The sequence below is a fragment of the Lagenorhynchus albirostris genome, chromosome 6, assembly GCF_949774975.1.
Source record: "Lagenorhynchus albirostris chromosome 6, mLagAlb1.1, whole genome shotgun sequence".
In the NCBI taxonomy this organism is placed as follows: Eukaryota; Metazoa; Chordata; class Mammalia; order Artiodactyla; family Delphinidae; genus Lagenorhynchus; species Lagenorhynchus albirostris.
The window spans coordinates 44,550,598-44,571,326 of NC_083100.1; the positions used below are offsets into that span (position 1 = coordinate 44,550,598).

Genomic DNA, 20,729 nt, shown 5'->3' on the forward strand with positions numbered 1-20,729 from the left:
GAAGGTTACAGGATAGGCCTGAGGTTTCACACCTTCAGAATCAGAACCATCCCAGGTCTGTCCATCCTCAAGTTCAAGACCTATGCCCACTGGACACGGGAAAAGGGAAGGGACAAGGAAAGGGAAGAAACCAACTCTGAGATTATGGTTTGCTTGTCCAGGAGAGGGGAGCTGCGTCCACGCTGGTCCTTGGAGTATTCCGGGGGCCGAGGACAGTGGTTGTTTTGAATGACTGGTCTCTCGTTGGGCCCGAAGCCAACGTCAGGAGCCCCGCGTGGGCGAGGCCGAGGGTAGCCGCTGCAGGGAGGGCTGGGAGGGGCTCTCCTAAGCCGGGGGCCTGGGGAGACCTGCTAGCCCCACGCGGCCTCCAGGCTCTACTGGGAGCCCGGGCCTTTGCTGAAGTCCCGCCGCCCCGGCGCGGGCCGAAGCCGTTGGTACCCGGGGCCTGGGACGGCAGGGTCGCGCCGTGAGGGGGAGCTCCTGTGCTTCCGAGGGCGGGGCCTCCCACCGGTGCCAGGGATGCCCGCCGCGGCTTAGATTCCTCCAAGGCAGATGCCCCACTCCACCTCCACCCCTCCCCTTTAGAACTCAGTCCGGACTGGGGCTCTGCGAACCGTGCATCTCTGTCATTTCCTACATTCACTATTTGTCTACGAGAAAGCACAGAAACAGAGCGGCGGAGGCGAGGGCCTCAGGCTCTGAAGTAGTCCTGAGTTAGAATCCCACCTCCATCATCATTCTGTTACTCAACAAACATTTATGGAATGCTTGTTATAAGCCAGGCGCTGGGGGACGCTGGAAAAGGGCAGCTGTAAAACCCCAAGGAGCTTACAGTTACGCAGATAATCATACAGCTGCATTCAAACAGTACCATAATGTAAGATGTAATGACAGTACATGAATGAAAGCTAACCTTCATGGGAAAGGCTGCCCTGAGGAAGTGATCTTTTAAGCTGAGCCTGATAGATGAGCAAGAGCTATCCAAGCAGAGTTGGAGAAGGAGCTTTCCAGGCATAGGGAACAACAGGTGATGAAGAACTGAGCTGAGGAGAAAGTTGAAATTTTTGAGAAACTGAACAAAACTCCATAGAGAACTAGAGATGTGGGCACAAAAATAGGATGAGGAGGTAGGTGAGGGCCAGACTATGCAGGCTGCTGAGTTAAAGATTTTGAACTTTATTCTAAGAGTTTACACTACATTGATGGCAGTAGAGGGCAGGTGCAGGTTTGAGTGGTGGTGGTGGTGATGCGAGGGCTGTGGATGGCTTTGAGAAATAATGAGATGGCCTACTGGGAACAGATCGAATAGTGGCAGAGTTTAAAAAGAAGATGGTCATCCAGGTGACACCTCAATTTCTGTCAGGAGCTATGGGGGATCAGGGCAAGATTAAGAGTTCAGTTGTACCTGTGAGAGAACCAAGTAGAGATGTCAGATGTGCCTTAGATATATAGGTCTTAGCTAAAAATGGCAGCTTGGGTTAGATGTATACATTCCGGCAGGCTTAGGGTAAATGAAGCCAGGGGAGTGGCTGAAATCACCACGGGAGAGAATAGATAATTGAGAACCCAGGATGGAGACCTGAGAAATTTAATATGTAAAGGTCAGGTGGAGAGGGTGGAGGCAGGAAAGAATACAAAAAGCGAGCAGTCAGGAGAGCAGGAGGAAAGCCAAGATTGGTCACAGAAGCCAAGAGAAGAGAATGGCCAACTTCACTGGATGCTGCTCTAGGTCAAGGGAGATAAGAACTGAAACTTTTCCCTGAATTTAGCAACAGGGAGGGTTCTGGTCACTGTTTGAAGGCAGAATTTCTCTTATTCCAACCATGTCACTACCTTAGCTGCTGTGGAGGTAGTGAATATTAATAAATTTGTGATTGCTCTCCCAGATCAAGAGATGTCAAAAAGTCACTGCCTTCTTTAAGAGAGCTGCATGTTTGCACTTATGAAGTATGAGCAATGTATGTAAATTCCTAAAATTTCTTTCCCACTATAATTAAAAGAATCAAAGTATGTCCAGATCCAGAAAGGGTGTCAAACCTAATTGGGGATAGATCCAAAATGTGACCCTGCGTTATGGTGGTCACGACTGAATATTGTGGGTGGATGTCAGGATGGAGTGAAGTTGAGTGAAAAGGTGGAAAGGGTGAGTGTGGGTGGGAGGCAAGAGATGGTAAGTACAGGAAGATGTAGGACCAAGGATGTGTATTTTAAATTGGTATAGACTAGAACATTTTAAATGATTATACGAAGGATACTATAAAGAGGCTGAAGATACTAGAGAGACAAGTGTAAGGTTCCTGAAAGGCAGGAAGGGTTGGGATACAAAGAAGAGGTGGAGGCACAGCCTTTTTGATGGATGGATGCATATATTTCTCTTTCTAAAGGCAAGAAGGAAGAAAAGGATGAGTGCACACACAGGTAAGTTAGAACTTTTGGTGTTGGAAAGCTGAGCAGTTCTTAGCTGGATGACTTTGATTTCTCTTTGAAAAGCCAAGGTCATGAGCTGAGAATGGGGAAAAAAGAGGGAGGTTAGAGATCTGTGGGACAGGAGAATATTTAAAAGTCTTCAGAAGTTCTCAGAGTGGGACAGTGAGCTGCCTAAAGAGATGTACCACATGTCTCTCAGGAGTGTGAACCTCAAACAAATTGTTTAGCTTCTCTAAACCTTAGTTCTCTTATCTGTTAAATAACAACAGTAACAAATTGAGTTATTTCTGGATATAGCTACCATGAAGAGTCAATAAACGCTGCCTTCTTTTAGTGCTGCTGGTGGGAAATTACCATGTAAGAGTTCAAAACAATGTTAATACCACAGTTTAAAATATCCACGTTGTTCTTTCAAGTATAATCTCTTTCTCTGGAGTATCAATTTGATTAAATTGGTTGTATTACGCTACAAAGTAAAAATCCACATAATGAATTTTACAGCCACATTATACAATAATAAAGCAGCAGAGTATTTTTTTAAATCATCATTCAGTAAACCCTGTTAACACTGTGAAATATTACGTTTTAATCTCTTTTTCAATAGAAAGGTTTTCTAAGGAAATGACTCGGAGCCTTCCACATTTATCAGATGCCTTTTCATTATTCTTTTCCAGTTTTGCAATTCTGGATCCAAATTGCATGGCGCGTTTTGGCAGAAGAGCAGAGGTTGTTAGACCAAGTTCCACTGCCGCAAGACGCAAAATTAGTTTTTCACCAATTCCACGGGATAAAGTCAAGTTTGCCTTTTCCCAAACCGGTAGGGAATTTAGAAAGGAGACAACATTTTCATCCAGGAAAGGAAATCTAAAATAAAAAGTATAGCTACTGTTAAAGAAAAATATCAATCTGTTGTGATTATTTCTTTTGCATTTTCTTCAGTATGTTAATATTTACAGTATAAATTTATTTTTGAGGGCACTATTTTTCTAGATTAAAAATATTCTAGTTATTTATACAATTTTATGGCTAAAATTTAGTCACATTAAAAACTATTTCACAACACTTGTCTAACTTTAATACATATGCTAAAATATAAAGAAATTTTCCCTCAATAGATAAACAAATTAAGCCTATGATGTCAAGAAATAATTTCAAATTGTTTCACAAGAAATCTCTGGAGATGCCTTGAAAATAAGCATGGTCTTGAGTTAATTATTCAATCTGTGTCTGCTCTTTACTATCTAAAGATATTGAACTTTAGGGATACGAAACCAATATAGAAGGGCTCTACTCTCCTGAACTTGTGAAACATTTACTCATGGCAAAACTTTATGATATCAAAATTATAATTACATTTAAATTGCTTAAATGGCGACAAATTGGTGTAACAGGACAAAATATTAGATTAAAAAAAACTTTCTGCTCTTTTGGCTTCCCTAATTTTCTAGCAAATTCTGTTCTTTTTTTCATTTAAAATACTCTAATCTCACCCCCTTCCTTCCCAATTCCTCAAAATGCAATACAATTACACTAGTATTTCTATTTCATTACATTTCATTCTAACTTAAGTAGAAAGATCAGAAAGGGTAAAGGCATTTGTTATAAAAAATATTTTATAAAAATGAATTGTGAAAGCAAATTTAAATAAGAGAAGCTAATAGATTACAGTTAATATGTATGCCAAAATCCATAATAAATCCGTTTAAATCTAGCCACTATAATGGTAGTTGTTAAATTACAATTCTGATTTGCTGTTTTAAACATCCTTCACATCCATTTTTACCCAAGGATGTCATGGGGGGGGTCTTTTTTTTTATTTTTTGGCTGTACCGTGCGGCATATAGGATCTTAGTTCCCCAACCAGGGATCGAACCCACGCCTCCTGCAGTGGAAGCATGGAGTCTGAAACCACTGGACCGCCAGGGAAATCCTGGGGGTCTTTAGAATTAACTGCTTTTACTGAATAAAATAAATTCCCTTTTCTCTGACCTAGCTGAAATAATGAACTGAATTTCTCTTTCTCTCTCCCATACACATATACCCTTCAAAAGGAAAACATTTTACACACTTTGTATTGTGGCATTACTTATTTCTTTATAATGAAATTTTGAAAATTATGATAATTTTACATGTCAGAACTGGCAACACAGGAATGACAAGGTAGAGACAAGAAACAATGAAGTCTCGGAGTTCGTGTATTATGATGCTCCAATTCCCATGAAGCTTATTTGGACTCCTTGTTCTTGCAAGCTCGTACTCTCGTAATAAAACCATCATTTAATAAATTAACCTACTTGAACAAATTTCTGCTTTTTATAATTAAATGAAACATCTTCTTTTATCCTTAATGCTTTAAAAAGTTGTATTCAAGCACCTGTTTACTATCATCAGAAATATGTTGTAGGTAAACACAAACCCCTAAGACTAAAAAAGAATATACACGTGAAAGTGGCTTGATCTCTGAAACTTTTAGGTAATCTGCAACATATGACTAAGCTGTGTTCAAAAAACATATGACAGAGAGGAATCCAGTACCAGAACGGAACCACCATTTAAATCAGTATGGATCTATACAGGCACACCTTGTTTTACTGTGCTTCATAGATACTGCCTTATTTATTTTTTTTTACAAACTGAAAGTTTGTAAAACCCTGCAATGAGCAAAGTCTATTGGTGGTGCCATTTTTCCAACAGCATTTACTCATTTACTCATTTCACGTTTCTGTGTTACATTTTGGAAATGCTCGCAATATTTCAAAATTTTCATAATATTTGTTATGGTGATATGTGATCAGTGATCTCTGATGTTACCTTGTGATTGCTTTTTGTTTTGTATTTTTAAATTAAGGTATATACATTTTCTTTTTTTAGACATAATGTTGCTGCATACTTAATAGACTACAGTACAGTGTGAGCATAGCTTTTGTATGCACTGGGAAACCAAAAAATTCACGTGACTCGCATATTTGCGGTGATCTGGAACTGAATCTGCAATATCTCCAGGTATGCCTGTACATACAGAAATGTCTGTAGAGACAAAGTCAGGCTCTGTAACATTGGAGGAGAAAGCTTGGGAGTAGGACTATGCCCTTATTGGGAGGAAAGCAAACATCTGAAACAAAACAAAGCCCCTTAAACATCTTCTCTCAGTATTTCATTACCTCAAGTTTTACAGTCTTTCATTGTAGTCTTAAAAGCAATCATGTCATTGTATCGTATTTGAAAATTACTGAAAAGCCATTTCTTGGAGAATGAGTTCTGGAAAAACTGTTCCTCTGGCTCTTCTCCAGCTTTGCTTCTGACCGACTGTGTTTGTAATATAAAGCCAAGATATTGCTGCTACTGTTATTCATTTGAACAAGTCTCCAAAGAAAAAGGAACCTAAAAATCTCCTTTTACAGCCTATTGTCTTTACAAGATTACCCAAAAACCCTCAGATAGATAATAGGAATTACCTTGCTTCTTTTCCATGATCACCAATAACTCTGTCATCACGACCAAGATTTCTAGAAGAAATTCGACCCAGTTCCATCTCGATTTCCTTATTCAGTCCTTCCAGCCCGTGTGTCTGGAAGCGGACTCGATGACGAGAATAACCTGCGAGCTGCTCATCTGCACCAATTCCAGTAAGAACTACCTATAAAGGTTTAAAGAAATCCATATAAAAAATGTTATCTACTATACAGTAAGGAAAATAACTAAGATAAAAGTCAAGCTTAAAAAATGATAACCCCAAAGATAACGTTTTCAGAGAAAAGCCATAAGGCAAAGTCATAAAATAGTAAAACAGGCCCAATTTTTACAAAGTCATATACTTTGTGTTATAGTTTAAATGCAACTGAAATATGCTACATTCTTGCAACTTAAATGCTAAAAGCTTTAAGGGTCAAAGTTAGGTCTCAAATCCTGAGTAGAAATACCGTGTCATACCTTTGCACTACTCTGATATGGTTTTGCTTCATCTTGGGTCACTAACCAACCAACTCCTCCAGAAGCAAACCAGACTGCACAGCCGATGCTGTCATCCAACACTGTATCCAAGGGCTGAATTAAGTGGGATATTCGAGTTCGTCTTAATCTTTGCAGTTCTTCCAGAGAAACATTAATTTCAACAAAATTCCAAATCCGGGAAGGGCTGGCAGCTTGTAGTTCCTTTAGCCCTGCTCTTCCTGTGATTCGATCTGGTACGTTGAATTGCTCACCAGGATTAGCAGCAGCAGCAGCAGTGACATTTTTAGAGGATTCTTCAGAGCGTTTTTCACAATTATTTTTCTCTTTTCTCCCTTTTTTGTTAAAACCAGCTGGTATGGTCTTTTCTTTAGTCATGAAAGCCACATTAAGCAGATCAATTGGTTCATCTAAAGGAATATGACGGTCAGCAAGCGCTGCGATAACCATGGAATCAATTCCCCCAGAAAACAGGATTGCAACATTTGCTTTCCTATTACTAGTATTCAAAACTTCACTTTGTGTCAGGTTTTCTTCCCTAGGTAAACACAAGACACGTCTCTTGACTGCGATACTCAGGACATCAATGAACTGCTGAACTACTTCCTTCATGTGTCCATCAGTAAGAAAGACCTGAAGGGTCTCTCTTGACGGTGGGACGCTGGAAATGCTACTGCAATGGATCTCAAATGTGGCTTGTGGCAAAACCATATTTAAAGGGACAACAGGTTCTTTAAGATACAGTTTGGCTTCATTTGCTGCCACTGATACAAATGTTGGCAAATCTGCTGAAATTTGAGTTAGGCTATTAACACATTCTTTGATAACATCCTCCCTAGAGTTATATTTCCAAGGATACAATTTTAAAACAACAGATTTGGAAATGGAAGTAGACTTTAGATCAATTCTGAAAATTCCAGATGCTGGAACTTCTTGCCACTGATTGGCCACTCCAGATGTTTGGGCGCCAATTGAAGAGAGGCAGAAACTCTTGCCCAAACTACTAAAATGCCAAAGCAAGCTACGACGGCCAAAAAAATCCCTACCAAACCACAAAGAATGACTAGATGCTTGATAATATATAAAAGACCAAGGACCTTGGACTTTTGAGAAGAGTGACAAAATATCAGATTCATTCTTACAAGAGGAAAGATAATTAAACATTATTTGGGTATCATTCTCTTCAGCTTCAACCTTTATTCCACTAAAGACTTCTCCATTCCACAGGAATACATTGCCTCTTTCATCTTCAACAGGCTGGGCAGTCAACACACCTCTTAAGTGAAGGACATGACCAGAAAATAAACACTGGTAGTTAATATTAGACTTTAACAACTGTTTACTACTATTGGGTCCCCGCCGTTTAAGATTACACAGTAAATCCTCTTTCAAATCTTTGTTGAAATGCTCAACAGAGAAGCTTACTGCACAACAAATGCCACACATTGCTATGTAAAATCAAGTTGACTATTTCTTGATTTTGGTCTTCTCTGCGTTTTCTATTTCTTGGTATTCTTTCCTCAGCTCATCCAATGTATCTGTGGGGGAAGGGAGAAGACATACGAAGTGAAATAAAAATTCTTGAACCTTTACCTAGTAATTCAAAGGGTAAAACAGGTTATTCTCCAAGATCAAAACATGTATGTACTATGTTAGTTCGAATATAATTTACAACAGGCTTCTAATGAAGAATGTTTAGTATTTAGGGAACTCGTTTCTGTTTGTTAAATGCTTATTTTGACCCAGGCATGGGGCTATGCACATTAAATATACATATTATTTTATTTAAATCCCGTAAGACTTTGGAGGCTCAAAGTGATTCACTCAAAATCACAAAGGTAGAAAGTGGTAGGACAATATTTCATACCTAGATCTGTCTAAAACTCTAAAGTTTACATTAATTATTAGCGCTTCCTAACACATCTTATATTTTTTAAATTTGATTTTATTTTTACTGTTGACTCATCCTTGGAAGGCTAACTTGAAAAAAACCAAACTATTGCATTAATTTTATTAACAGGTATACCACCATCCCATCTTTAGATATATGTTTAAACATTCAGATGTAGATATATGTTTAAACATTCAGATGTAGACAGTATAATTTAGGCACCATCATGAATTTCTACAGAAAGCCCACAAAAGAATTTCTGTGTGTTTCTATATAATGTACCAAAAAAACTTACTTTTGCTTTCAGAAAGCATTTCTGTTCGGTCTGCAAGAAAGAATATGTCGCTGTTCTGTTGCTGCCTATATACTTTCTGCAAAACATAATTTAGGCTAATATCATGATTTATTCTAAAAAGTAGATGTCAAAACTCTGAACCCTATTATTGCTTATTCTTGAACTTCAGTAACATGTTCAGAACAATACCTTAGCAAATACAGATAAACAAACAGAACTCACCCATTATCCAACTATCTAGAAATTGCTACCATTAACACTGAGGTAAAACTCTTTCTTCTCTGCATATACTATAATACCATTTTTCTTTAGTAATATTTCAGTTTATTTGGTCATTTAAGTGTTACCAACTTTTCACCATTATAAATCAACGTTGAGATGAATGTCTTTGTACCTAAATTTTTTTGCACTCTCATGATACTTTCCTAGGTATCAATTCCTATAAATAGAACAGCTGGATCAAAGTGTTACATAGCTTTAAAACTTTGATACATTATGCCAATTTGCCCTCTAGAAAGTTTGTATCAATTGTACCGTACCTGTATCAGAAATGTCTAACATGTCAGTTACCAAGTAATCTCTACAATGCTTTAAAGGGCTCAAATCATTTAACTTTAAAATATATGTTTTGGCAGTATAATGACCCATGAAACAGTAGCTTGCTTGTTTGTGAATACATTAATGGAAATGGAGTTAAATAACCATGTTAAAGATTTGGAAGCTTTGAGTAAAAAACCTGGGGTTGGGGGGGAAGGAAGGGGAAGCATTTATCTTTTTTTTTTTTTAAACAATTATTCACACTCACTTGAATAGTTTCTACTCTTCTCAATAGATTTAAAGTTCATTTACTTCAAAAGAAAACACCAATTCAAGTATAAAATAAATACCATTAGTGACTATGGCTGCAAGATAACATAGTACAATTAATATCATTTGGTTCAAAGGTAATGTCAATTGCATATGATGGGGAAAAGATTATCAACAGCTATGGTTAATATGTATATAACTATATATGATATATATTAAAAAATCACGGACACTTCACTTTTGCAATTTAACTAAAAAGATACTGAAACCTTGTAAATTTTAATATAATATAAATCTTATATGTAGTTCTTTTAACTTTTGTATATAGTTAATAAGATATAATCAAACCCTCCCACATACTGTTTGGAATAACTCTAATAACTCACCCTGTTCTTCTTCAGGTTAGAAAGTTCATCCACAACAATTTTTTGTTCTTTAATCTATTAAAATAAGAAAACATTCTTAAATCAGAGGTTATCAAAGTATGCTCAGTGAGGACTCTTTAAAATTAAAGATATGGGATAAGTATTGATTGTCCAAATGGGCAGTCTGTAAATATATAGATTCTTTTCAACAGCAGCTGTGCGGAAGTACAGGTGGGGGAAAGCTGAGGGAAGAAACAGTGATTAGACTTACAAAGTGTTAGACGGCTCACTGAGCCCAGATAGGGTATTGGTAACCAGCATTCATATTCAGGGAAGAGCCATAGTTACTAAGTAAGATTTACGTCGTTTATTTAAAATAGAGAACGTACCAAAAAAAAAAAAAAAAAAAGACAGTATGCACCAAAACCCAAAAGTAATACCAATTTTTCAATGATTTCTTTTAAATTATATTTTAGCTTTAAAAAAAAATACCAAATGGAATGAAGAGTGGGTTACTCCCCCTCCCCCGGCCCCATTCCCATACTTTTCATGATTTATGTACTAAATGGTACAGCCAGACATTCAGAGGAAGGAAGTAGCAGTAAGTGCCCTACCTGGGGTAGCACGACCCATCACTTTCCATCTTTGCTTTACATCTCAAAGGTTAGCACAAGGCTGGCACTGTTGAACTAGGTCTCACTTTTTATTAGTAGAAGAGGGCTCAACTAAGTTTCTTTTAAACTCTTTTCAGTAAAGGTAGCTATATTGTGAACATGACTGATTATATAGTATCACTAGAGCCTCTAAAAGCATATTTTATAATTTTGACCTACCTCAGAAGCCTCACGGATCTGTCATACATCAGTATAAGTGGCATGCTATGGTAGTAATCAGAGTGGGCTGTGTGTGGTTTGAAAATTCATTCCTCACAGATGTGTACCCTTCTGCTCTCCAGCTGACAGTCACTGTAGTAACTGCCTAGAGATTGAGTTGAATTCCAAGACTGAATTTGTACAACCTCCTGGAGGCTTATGTTTGAACAGCACTTTCCCATTCATTTTAGGAATGTCAGGTATACTTTAGTACTTCAGACAAGGAAACTGTGATAGAGGGATTAAAGACTTGCCCAAGATGCCACTGTCAGTTTGGGACAGAACCAAAGTATTATCTAGGACCTCTATTACCTCAAAGGCTATAGCCATCCTCATCTCAAATTTATTTTTAAAGTTTTTTTTTTTTTCCCTGCTTATGGCAGTTAAGATTTATATTATACTGGCTCCCTTTTGCGAGGGAGGGGCAGAACAGTGATAATCAGATACCTGTTTTAGGAACGCAGCTCTGGCTAAAGTGAAGGACATACTGGAAGAAGGTAACAATGGATGAGGAGAGGCCAGTTAGGAAACCTTTGCAGGATTCCCTACGGTAGATGAAAGTGGCTGGTTTAGGATGGTTAAGAGTGTACATGGTGATAAAGGCACATATTTCAGATGGGACTCTAAAATGAAACTGATAGGACTTCCTGATGTACATAAAGGTTGGCTCCCACGTTACTGGCATGGACAACTGGATGGATGGTGGTGACATTTTCTGAGACAGAGAATACAGGCAGCAGATCTAAGGTGAGCAGTATTTCTAAAAGTATTAAAAGAGTACATAGAAAAAAACCAAACCAGGCTCCTCCTCCTTAGGGAGGATGCCCACACCCTTTCTCTCTGGGTGTGCATCTCTGCCTTGCTTCTATCTTAACTAAACAAACTTTCTCTGTGTGCTCTCCCACTTGTTGTGCTATGTCTCTAATAATAAACTTTGTACCTATTTTTACAGTTTTGCCTCCGTGAGAAACGCATTTTTCACTGGGGGCAAGAGCCAGGGATTGTGGTGGTCAGGATTCCTGGTTTTCATCCAGGCTACCCAGGTTCAATTCCTGGGCAGGGAATTAAGATCTTGCTTCATGCCATCACTCACTGCTGCCTCTCCGAGATTAGATGGTGCTGAAACCTGGGAGTTGAAGATATAATGAAGCTCTTCTCCTCAAGTTATTTATCGTTTACAACAATTTGGTAATTTACACCTGTGGGTAAAATTAAAACATTTATCTTTCTCTCTACCTGCTCCCTCCTGAGATTGGAAACTCTTAGGTTCCCAGCAGCATTATCAGCTCCTCTACACTGGGAACAATTAAATCATACTAAGGATAATCAGTCTAGTTACGCTAAAAAATTGGGGCAAATGCCTTATGAACAATGCCAATATATAATTTCCCTGAAAGATAAGGATTGGTACAGAACAGACTAAGTCAGATAACCTGGGTATATACTGGGCAACACCTAATGGAAGTTCTTGACTTAAATTCTTACTTATGACCTTACTAGTACTGCTAGCTATATTGTTTTCTATATTGCCTGTTTTACAAAATTGTTGCTTATTACATTACCAAATGTGTGACTGAGCCTCTGATAAAATGATGATACACAGTTCCATATGAGATCAATGATTTTAATAGTGTAACTCTAAATATGCGAAGAAGTAACAAGAGGGAATATTTACCTGGACCATAAGGGATTAGTAAGACAGGTGGTCCAGAGGTTTTTGGCTACTGTTAACAGGGCCTAGTCCAGTAACACCACATTGAGTGGCCTGTCAACGAAATCTTTGTCAGACCCGGGAACGAGCATTCCTAGCATTGTGGGACGAAATAGTCATGAAATGCCCCCCAAACCATAGTTAAACTTATGACCATGAAGGGGCCCTGCCGACTGGTAACTGACCCTTGCCAGCTACCTCTACAAGGACTAAATCATGGCCACTGCAGCTGTTGACCTTCAACACCTCCTGAAAGAAGTTCAGGGTGGAGATCAGAAATGAGGCACTCTGGGGGACTAGTGGTTAAGAATCCGCTTGCCAATGCAGGGGACGCGGGTTCAACCCCTGGTCCGGGAAGATCCCACATGCTGCGTAGCAACTAAGCCCATGCTCTACAACTACTAAGCCTGCACTCTAGAGCCCATAAGCCACAACTACTGAGCCTGCGTGCTGCAACTACTGAAGCCCGGGAGCCTAGAGCCCATGCTCCGCAACAAGAGAAGCCACTGCAGTGAGAAGCCTGCGCACCGCAACGAAGAGTAGCCCCTGCTCGCTGCAACTAGAGAAAGCCCACGCGCAGCAACGAAGACCCAACACAGCCAAAAATAAATAAATAAATATTTTTTAAAAAAGAAAAAGAAATGAGGCACTCTGTGCTCTGGGAAAAACTGGTAGGACAGCCCTTCAGATAGACAGATATTTTCAGAAAAAGATTTTATGAGCCCAAATTCTTACATCTTCTCATACCCAGGAAAACACTAACATCATTAATGGTAACACCTGCTTTGGCTATTAAGGAGAAAATTTTCAGACCAATAGCACCTGTTATCTATGTGTTAATACCACCTTAAAAGTTAAAACCTACTTAAATGAAACTAGACAACTGGCTACCTGGCTACAAGTCACCCCAAAGCGTCAGGTCCAGACTGGGTTTCAGGCTTTATCTCCTGAAAAGAAATGAGATCTATTTTGTCTATTAACGTTCAGGTTGTCACTCCTCCAACTACTAACTAGGTCTGTCACACCTACGTCAATAACACTGGGTTAGTAGAAAAAGACATCAAAAAGTTATATGACCGTACTCAATGGCTTCGTTCCTTTGGACAGGGTAACCCAAGCGCTGACACTATCTGGACTACAGTTAAGGTAATGCTATCAAATGTAACCTGGTTCTTACTCCTGCTTGGGCCCCTGGTTACAATAATTCTTTTACTGATCTTTGGCCCCTGCCTTTTATTAATCTACTTGTCTAGTTGTTCCTTCTAAGGACACAACGGTGTCCCAGACAAGATGACAGTGATGCAGATTCCAGCCACTCCTTGGAAAACCAACAGAAGTCAACGGGCCCCTTAATGAGACAGGACGAGAGCTCTGTGACCCCAACTAGGTAGGGTCTACGAGCCCCCGTCAGCATGAAGAAGCTGCAGAAGACAGACCTTTGCCCTTCAACCTCCCAATACAGATGTATTGGGGTTCACATCTCTCAGGGGGAATTTGAGGCAGGAGATAGATGGGCTCCAGGCTAGACATTTACAACTGGCCTCCTGTTCACACTTCCTGGAGTGAGAAGAAGATGGGCTTCAGACCGGACTTAATTACCAGCTCCCTGTTTACATTTCCTGAAGCAAGAGACAAACGGGCTCCAGGACTACATATTTATGACCGGACTCTTGTCTATATTTCGAGATCTGCACCTCGATATAAAAACCAGCAACAGAAATAGAGTAAATAACTGGACAATGGACATTTTTATGGCAGGGACAGAGCGGGACTAAACCCTGTGAAAAGATCAAGAGGTCATACATTTCCCATCCTTGGGGCAAGGGAAACATTGCACATGCGCAGAAAGGCTCCTTGGGGGTCAAAAGGGAGGGGGCACCACCCCATAATATGTGATGGCCGTCCCATAGGCCTCTGGGCTGTAATCCACCTTGGAAAAAAGTTGCACACACATGTTGGGGAGGATCCTAGGGCAGGGCAGGTGTGGAAAAAGAAACCAGACAATGGGCCAAAGGTAAACAAAGACCTGGAAGAACTGCCCTATATAAACGACTTCACCACCTCTTTACTGCGCTCCTCCTCATTACGGGGGTACATCCACACCCTTGCTCTCCGGGTGTGCATCTCTGCCTTGCCTCTATGTTAACTAAACCGTTTCTCTGTGTGCTCTCCCACTTGTTGTTGTGCTATATCTCTAATGATAAACTTTGTACCTTTTCTTTTTTTTAAAGAAAAAAAGCAATTATGAATCTCAAAGACATTATGCTGAGTAAGAGACGCATACGCCATGATTTCATCTACATTATGTTCTGGAGAGGATAAAACTATCGTGATGCAGAGCAGATCAGGGGTTGCCCGAGGTTCTGGGTTGGGGAGAGCACAGCTATAAAGGGAGACTTTTGGGGTCATGGAACTGTTCTGTATCCCAATTGTGGTGGTGGTCACACAAATTCACACATGTGTTAAACTTAGAGAAAAGGAAAAGGGGTCAAATTTTACTGTACGATAATTTTTAAAATAAAACTTAAAAAAATCATAATTTTAAAAACAAAAAACTAAACCCCCGCCCTACTGCCACGTGGGTCTAATATTGGGGCAAGTTTCAAGGTCTCCCTTTAACTGTAGCTGTCAAAGCAGCGGGACAAAGCCGAGACCGGACCACGCGGCCGCCGTGGATCTTCTCTGGGGGGCGAGCGGCGCCCCGTCCCGAGCCTGGGGGCCTTGTCACCTTGTCCCACACTCACCTTGCTGCTAAGATCTTCCTTGTGCTGGGTCGAGTTGTCGGTAGGGACCAGCCCGGAGCCGTCCTCGGGTCGCGCACCTCGGCTAGGCATCTCCACGGAGCGTCAAATATGCAGGATGCGCAGCCCGGAGACCGTTCTAGCCGCTTCCAGTCCAGAGTCCCAAAATGTCTGAGCTCCCAGCGGCTCCATCCCCTCCCTTTCCCTTTTCCGTGAGTCCTACCAATGGCGTCTGCGCGCTCACTCTTACGCCTGCGCGCTCACTCTTACGCCTGCGCGCTCACTCTCTTACGCCTGCGCGCTCACTCTCTTACGCCTGCGCAGTTCGGATCGGGCCTGGGAGCAGTTGTACGCGTGCGCACAAATGATTAGTGAGCACGTTACCAGAGCCTGGTTGTGAAATCTGAGAGGTTCCTGAACGTTCCCCTAGTGGATGGGGTGTTGAAACGCTCTTCACCACGTGGCATCCGGTAGACTGTGAGTTATATGCGCCCCCCAGTGGTAAATATAAAGAATAGAAGCGCTGTAGAAATACTGCTTAATATTTATTATCTAGGCAAGAATATGAAGCCAGGCACAAATTTAAGAGCTACGTTGTTGGCAATGGAACTGTGCAGACTAGGTAAAGTTTTTGTTAACTTGTTATTAGGATTAAAAGATAAATACAGGATTCCCAGTTAAAAGTGAATTGTAGGGCTTCCCTGGTGGCGCAGTGGTTGAGAGTCCGCCTGCCGGTGCAGGGGACACGGGTTTGTTCCCCGGTACGGGAAGATCCCACATGCTGCGGAGCGGCTGGGCCCGTGAGCCATGGCCGCTGAGCCTGCGCGTCCGGAGCCTGTGCTCCGCAACGGGAGAGGCCAAGGCATTGGGAGGCCCGTGTACCGCAAAAAAAAAAAAAAAAAAAAAAATGAATTGCAGATAAATGAATAAATTTTTAGTATAAGTATGTCCCATGCAATATTTGCAATATCTCACTCCTATGAGAAAAATTATCCAAAACTTGGAAATAGGCAAGAATTTACCAAGGTGTTCTTTCATAGCTTTGCTGAGCTTGACTTTATGTTGACTGGGCTATTTTATAATTCTGAAGGGGCGGGGGTGTGGGGGGGTAACAGGTAGATTTTTGTCTGGCTGATATGCAATAATTTGTATCTGATACACCAGATAACCCGACATGTTGTGACTTATTGTTCTGTAAGATATTAAACAGTTTTGCATCTAGCTCTGCAATCCTACCCTAATTTTTAAAATGAATATATGTCTACTTTCTCATGTACTCTTAGAATTGGTTTTAGCATCTTACTTGTTCGCTCATTAATTAATGAGTTGAATAAAACTTTGACAAATGTTCATTTTATATTTGCACAGGAGACATGGTTTTCTGTTTTTGAAAATTATACTTTAACGTAGGAAATCTCAAGTTTCCACAGAGATGCTCAAGTGAACTCATGTGATGGAGCCAAACTTTATGGCTAAGGAAGTGTACCTCATGGGTTGTTTAAACCCAGGAATATCTTTTATTGGCTCTTAGAGTAAATCCAAAGCAGTTATAGAACTAACCACTGTCTGTTTTTCCTTTTTACTGATTTTTAAAAAAATATTTGTTTTTGTTTCTGATTTATGCATAGCTAAGTTATTCTGCATTGGTAGCAATGATTGAGAATTTGGTTTTACGGCCTAACCATTTGGTGATACCTGTTGAATGATGGCTATCTAGTCTTTATTAGAAGTGAGATGACAAAGAATCCAGGTTTTTAGTCTTTTCATTTGTCCTTTGTGAGCTCAGATTGATTAAGAATGTTGTGCCCACTGGGAAGAATAGCTTTTTGAGATCTGAACTGGTGAATTTTTGTGTGTCTGTGTTTACTTTCAACCTTGGGTTGAGGTTGTAAAGCTGAAGCTATAAGCTTTCTAGGTGTCTGTGTCTATAATTTATAACAGCCTTTATATTTTGCTTAGTAAAAGTAAAATGTTTTCCTACTCTGTAGGGTATTAATAAATTCCATTGTAATGCCTCTTAAATCAGAACTTTGTTCTGATTGGTCTACAGACGTACATATGCACTTGCATAAATCCCCCAAATTAAAAAAAAAAAGCCCAGAATTTCTAATGCTTTAAGTGTGCTAAACTTAAAAAACAAAAAAGTCCTTCTTACAAAAACTACTAGCTTAGAAACATTTGAAGAATCCAAGTTTATATAATTAAGGTGAGTCTTTGGAGAAATCAGCCTGGATTAATAATTTTGGTTTAAGAAAAGAAGGCAATTATGTGTCTTTTCTCTGATTTATCAATGTTAAGTAAAATAAATACACATTTTAAGAATAACATGTAGATTTGTTTTCTCATGAAGAGATTAGCTAATTTGAACTTCCTAAACTACTTATATTGATTTACTCATTAAATAAACTAGCATTATTGCTAGAAAATATTTAAGTTTATGAAAAATGTTAATTTGTGTTCACTAAGATAACTTATTAAGACAAACTTTTTATCTCAACAGTAATTATGTTTTATACTCTAAATTTAAATATAATTCCAAAATCCTTAGGTAACTTAAAACCCTAAGATAATATTAAATTAATTATTAATTAATCATTAGATAACTAGGTTATTTTAAAAGTTGAATACTGAAACACTGATTAATAAAAGCATAATTTTAAGTTTATATACTTTTGCTTCTTGCTTTTGTATGCTATAGAATGGCTATCCTTTTGGGTCATGTTAATATACATGTTCATTTTTGCCACTTTCAGAAGGTGTGAAATGAATGTGTGTGGCTGTAGAGACTTGTGTTATGTGGACTTATAAGCTTTATTCATCTGCTAAAATGCTTGCATATGACAGTTCTCAATAATCTACCTCCAGTTTTCCTATGAAACAGAACTTATTAAATTGGTTAAAAGTTATAATTAATATGACCACATTAAGGGCAGGAATAAGAGAGCATGTAAGGTAATGGAATGAGTTGTTTTGAAAGGAAAAAGAGAGTCCTAAAGTGTCACTTTATTCAGAATATGAAAGAGCACAGTGAAAGACAAAAACTTGAGGAAGTATAGCAAGTTGGAGAAGGTTTGATGAAAGTGGATCTTATTTGCCTTGGTTTGTAATACCAGGCCCCGAAAGGAAATTTTGAAATATGCTAAAATTGTGGCAAAGTACATTCAGTTTTGAAGTCCTATTCACAAGATAATTATTTTTTAAAAACGTTACTGCCAAATTTTATGTTAATTAAAAACTAAAATTTGGCATTCTCTTAACCCACCTCCTGCCTCCATTTTCCAAAACCTTTAGGATTCACTACAATTGATCTGGTGGGAACCTAGGAACATGCCTTTCCTAACACTGACACATAGGATGTCATCTTAACTAGTGTTTGGAGGTGATGGGGAGGCTTATCTGTAAAGCTAAAGAGAATGAACTTCCCAGTGTATTAGGCTTCTTTGTACCTCACCTTCTATGGCAGTGTCTGGCAGAGTGGGAGCTCTGGTTAATCCTTGAGTTGACTCTGACCCACAATTGTTTCCCTACTGAGTAACCAGAAACACTGCTGATTGGTCTACAGTTGTTCAGCCCGCTTTGGGAGGGGTGGTGTTGGGAGAGCTGCTGCTTATCGCTCTGCTGTGGTTCTGATGTTTCTCTTTATTTATTGAGGCCACCCAAGATGACATAATATTAAACAATACAGTGATAATCATACTAGTATGGTGATAAAACGTTTTCAAAGTTCTTTCATATTTTGTCTTGTTTTTGTCATTTTTATCCAGTTGCTTCTATCTTCCCCCCTCAGTTGCTGTAACTTCTGTGTTGTTTAAAGTCACACTTTAGCGTTACTTGGTATCATTTGTCTTGCCTGACTGGTTCAGGGCTCCCTGTCTGGAGCCCAGGGTACGAATAGCTAGGCTGTTCTTCCTTCTTTCATGCGTCTTTCAGTTAAGTCCATTGCCGTTGTGTTTCCTACTTCATAGGATAATTTCATATTTATTAATACTATTTATACTCTTCCTCTGATGCTACATTCTTAACATATTTCATTCTGTTTAATAATACATAGTTCAATATTGACCATTTTGTAAAAGTGATGTGTATTATTAGCTTGGCTTCCAAGGTTTTGAAGAAATAATATCCCAAACATTGTTTTTCCTTGCTTACTCAATGTAATCTAACACAGATTTATTTCTAGCCACATAAGTCAGTCTCCGTCTGGTCTCTCCCAAATAAGGTGTGGAACAGTGCTGTGGTCCCCAAATAACAGTTAGTAGAAGGGTGACATTCTTACTATATAAAAGCGTCTGAAAAACTTGTTCAGTTACATACTGATTTCTCAGTCCTTTTCACAGATTTACTAAATCAAATCTTTGTGGATGGGACATGGTTGTCTGCTGCATAACTAAGTGCTTACCATTTACCCTATAACCAGAATGTCTGGTTTGAATTTTGGCTTCTACATATGTTAGGTGTGTGACTTTGGGTGAGTCATTAAACTTCTCAAGCCCGTTTCCTAATCTGTAAAATGAGAGCAATAATGGTGCCTAGCTCAAAGGGTTGTTGTGAGGATTAAATGAGTTAATATTTGTAGAGTGTTTTTTTTAACAGTTTCAGGCACATAGTCAGCAGCATCTAAGTGTGTGTTAAATAAATAAATCAGAAGTTCCCCCAGATGATTTTAACACAAGCAAGGTTTATGAACCAATGGAATGGAAAGAGCCAGGCTCTGAAATGCTTGACTCATTTCTCATTGAAGATATACCCTCTCTTCTACTTCCAGTGATTCTCAGCTGGGCTAGGACTGTCCCCAGCTGAGGCTTTCGAAATTATGTGGAGGCACTTTTGGTTGTCACAGTATTTGGATGGTTCTGTTAACTCTGATGGGGACAGAAATAACTGGGAGCCAATCAAAAAGAGACAGACTGAGCCACAGACTCTAAGAAGCCTGGACTAGCAGGCCAAAGAGCAGTCTCAGGGAGCAGATGAAGGCACTGGGAATCACGTGGGATGGGAAGAGGGACAGCCTTTAGGACCAAATCACAAGGAGGTGAAATCAAGGGCAAGGTAATATTGCAATCTAAGCAGGTAATTTGCACTGGGAATTCTGTCAGAAGATGTTGGCCAGAGATATTTGTAAGCAGCCTCTAGGATCTGAAAGGGGGACTATGGGGTCTCTATCACCCAGGCATTGGTGGGACGCAGCGACTTAGTTCTAGTACGGAAGTGAATGCATCAGGTTGATCTTGGTCCCTCAAGGGAAATAGCTGAGTCTCCAGGCACTGGGCTGGGGATGAGTAAACCTTTACTACCTGACATAAGATTGGTTATGAAGTTTCGCTTCAGCTGTGGAATGTGGAGATCAGGTGCTCCTGGCTCGTACAGACAACATCACTTTGGCGCTTTTCTGCAGGGTAGGGATTAGGATGAGGTAAATGAGGACATAGGGTGCAAAATTTAAAGAGGCACTCATTCTCAGGGTGCTGCAAGTGAGTGCCTCTTTAAATTTTCCACCCTAGGTGCCTCATATACCGCACCCTAGTCTCAAACCCGCTCTTATACCAACTGGATTTGAAGGCTTCATTGTTGGTGGGTCTGTCTTACAATGTAGTGCCCATTGTGGCTCGTGAATGACACCAGTGAAAGATGCTTCATATGCTGCCCTGCCTAGTGTATCTTTACATGCCCAA

The 20,729-nt window shown here is 39.7% G+C and overlaps 3 protein-coding genes across 3 annotated transcripts in view; all 3 read right to left on the reverse strand.

Moving 5' to 3' along the window:
* Window positions 1–2,978, reverse strand: part of ANKAR (ankyrin and armadillo repeat containing) — an 84,473-nt gene extending 81,495 nt beyond the window's left edge. Inside the window, exon 1 of the mRNA XM_060152466.1 lies at window positions 914–2,978. The gene's annotated coding sequence lies outside the window, so the exon portion shown is untranslated. The remainder of the gene's footprint in view (window positions 1–913) is intronic.
* Window positions 2,979–2,989: 11 nt separating this feature from the next.
* ASNSD1 (asparagine synthetase domain containing 1) lies at window positions 2,990–7,821 on the reverse strand. The gene is made up of 3 exons (XM_060152463.1): window positions 6,358–7,821; window positions 5,883–6,064; window positions 2,990–3,291 (listed from the first exon to the last, which is right to left on the reverse strand). The coding sequence occupies exons 1-3, from the start codon at window positions 7,819–7,821 to the stop codon at window positions 3,006–3,008; spliced, it is 1,932 nt and encodes a 643-aa protein (XP_060008446.1). The 3' UTR covers window positions 2,990–3,005.
* On the reverse strand, window positions 7,774–15,288 carry ASDURF (ASNSD1 upstream open reading frame). The gene is made up of 4 exons (XM_060152465.1): window positions 15,061–15,288; window positions 9,755–9,808; window positions 8,562–8,637; window positions 7,774–7,913 (listed from the first exon to the last, which is right to left on the reverse strand). Exons 1-4 carry the CDS (start codon window positions 15,148–15,150, stop codon window positions 7,843–7,845), a joined length of 291 nt encoding a protein of 96 aa, XP_060008448.1. The 5' UTR covers window positions 15,151–15,288; the 3' UTR covers window positions 7,774–7,842.
* Window positions 15,289–20,729: the final 5,441 nt, after the last annotated feature.

Coding starts and splice junctions, on each gene's coding strand:
- ASNSD1 (XM_060152463.1), bottom strand. CDS start 7,821: ATGTGTGGCATTTGTTGTGCAGTAAGCTTCTCTGTTGAGCATTTCAAC. Junction 6,065..6,357: donor CATATCAGAGTAGTGCAAAG/GTATGACACGGT, acceptor AAACCTTTATAG/GTAGTTCTTACTGGAATTGG. Junction 3,292..5,882: donor GATCATGGAAAAGAAGCAAG/GTAATTCCTATT, acceptor TTTTTATTTTAG/ATTTCCTTTCCTGGATGAAA.
- ASDURF (XM_060152465.1), bottom strand. CDS start 15,150: ATGCCTAGCCGAGGTGCGCGACCCGAGGACGGCTCCGGGCTGGTCCCT. Junction 9,809..15,060: donor AGGAAGATCTTAGCAGCAAG/GTGAGTGTGGGA, acceptor TTATTTTAATAG/ATTAAAGAACAAAAAATTGT. Junction 8,638..9,754: donor CTAACCTGAAGAAGAACAGG/GTGAGTTATTAG, acceptor TATGTTTTGCAG/AAAGTATATAGGCAGCAACA.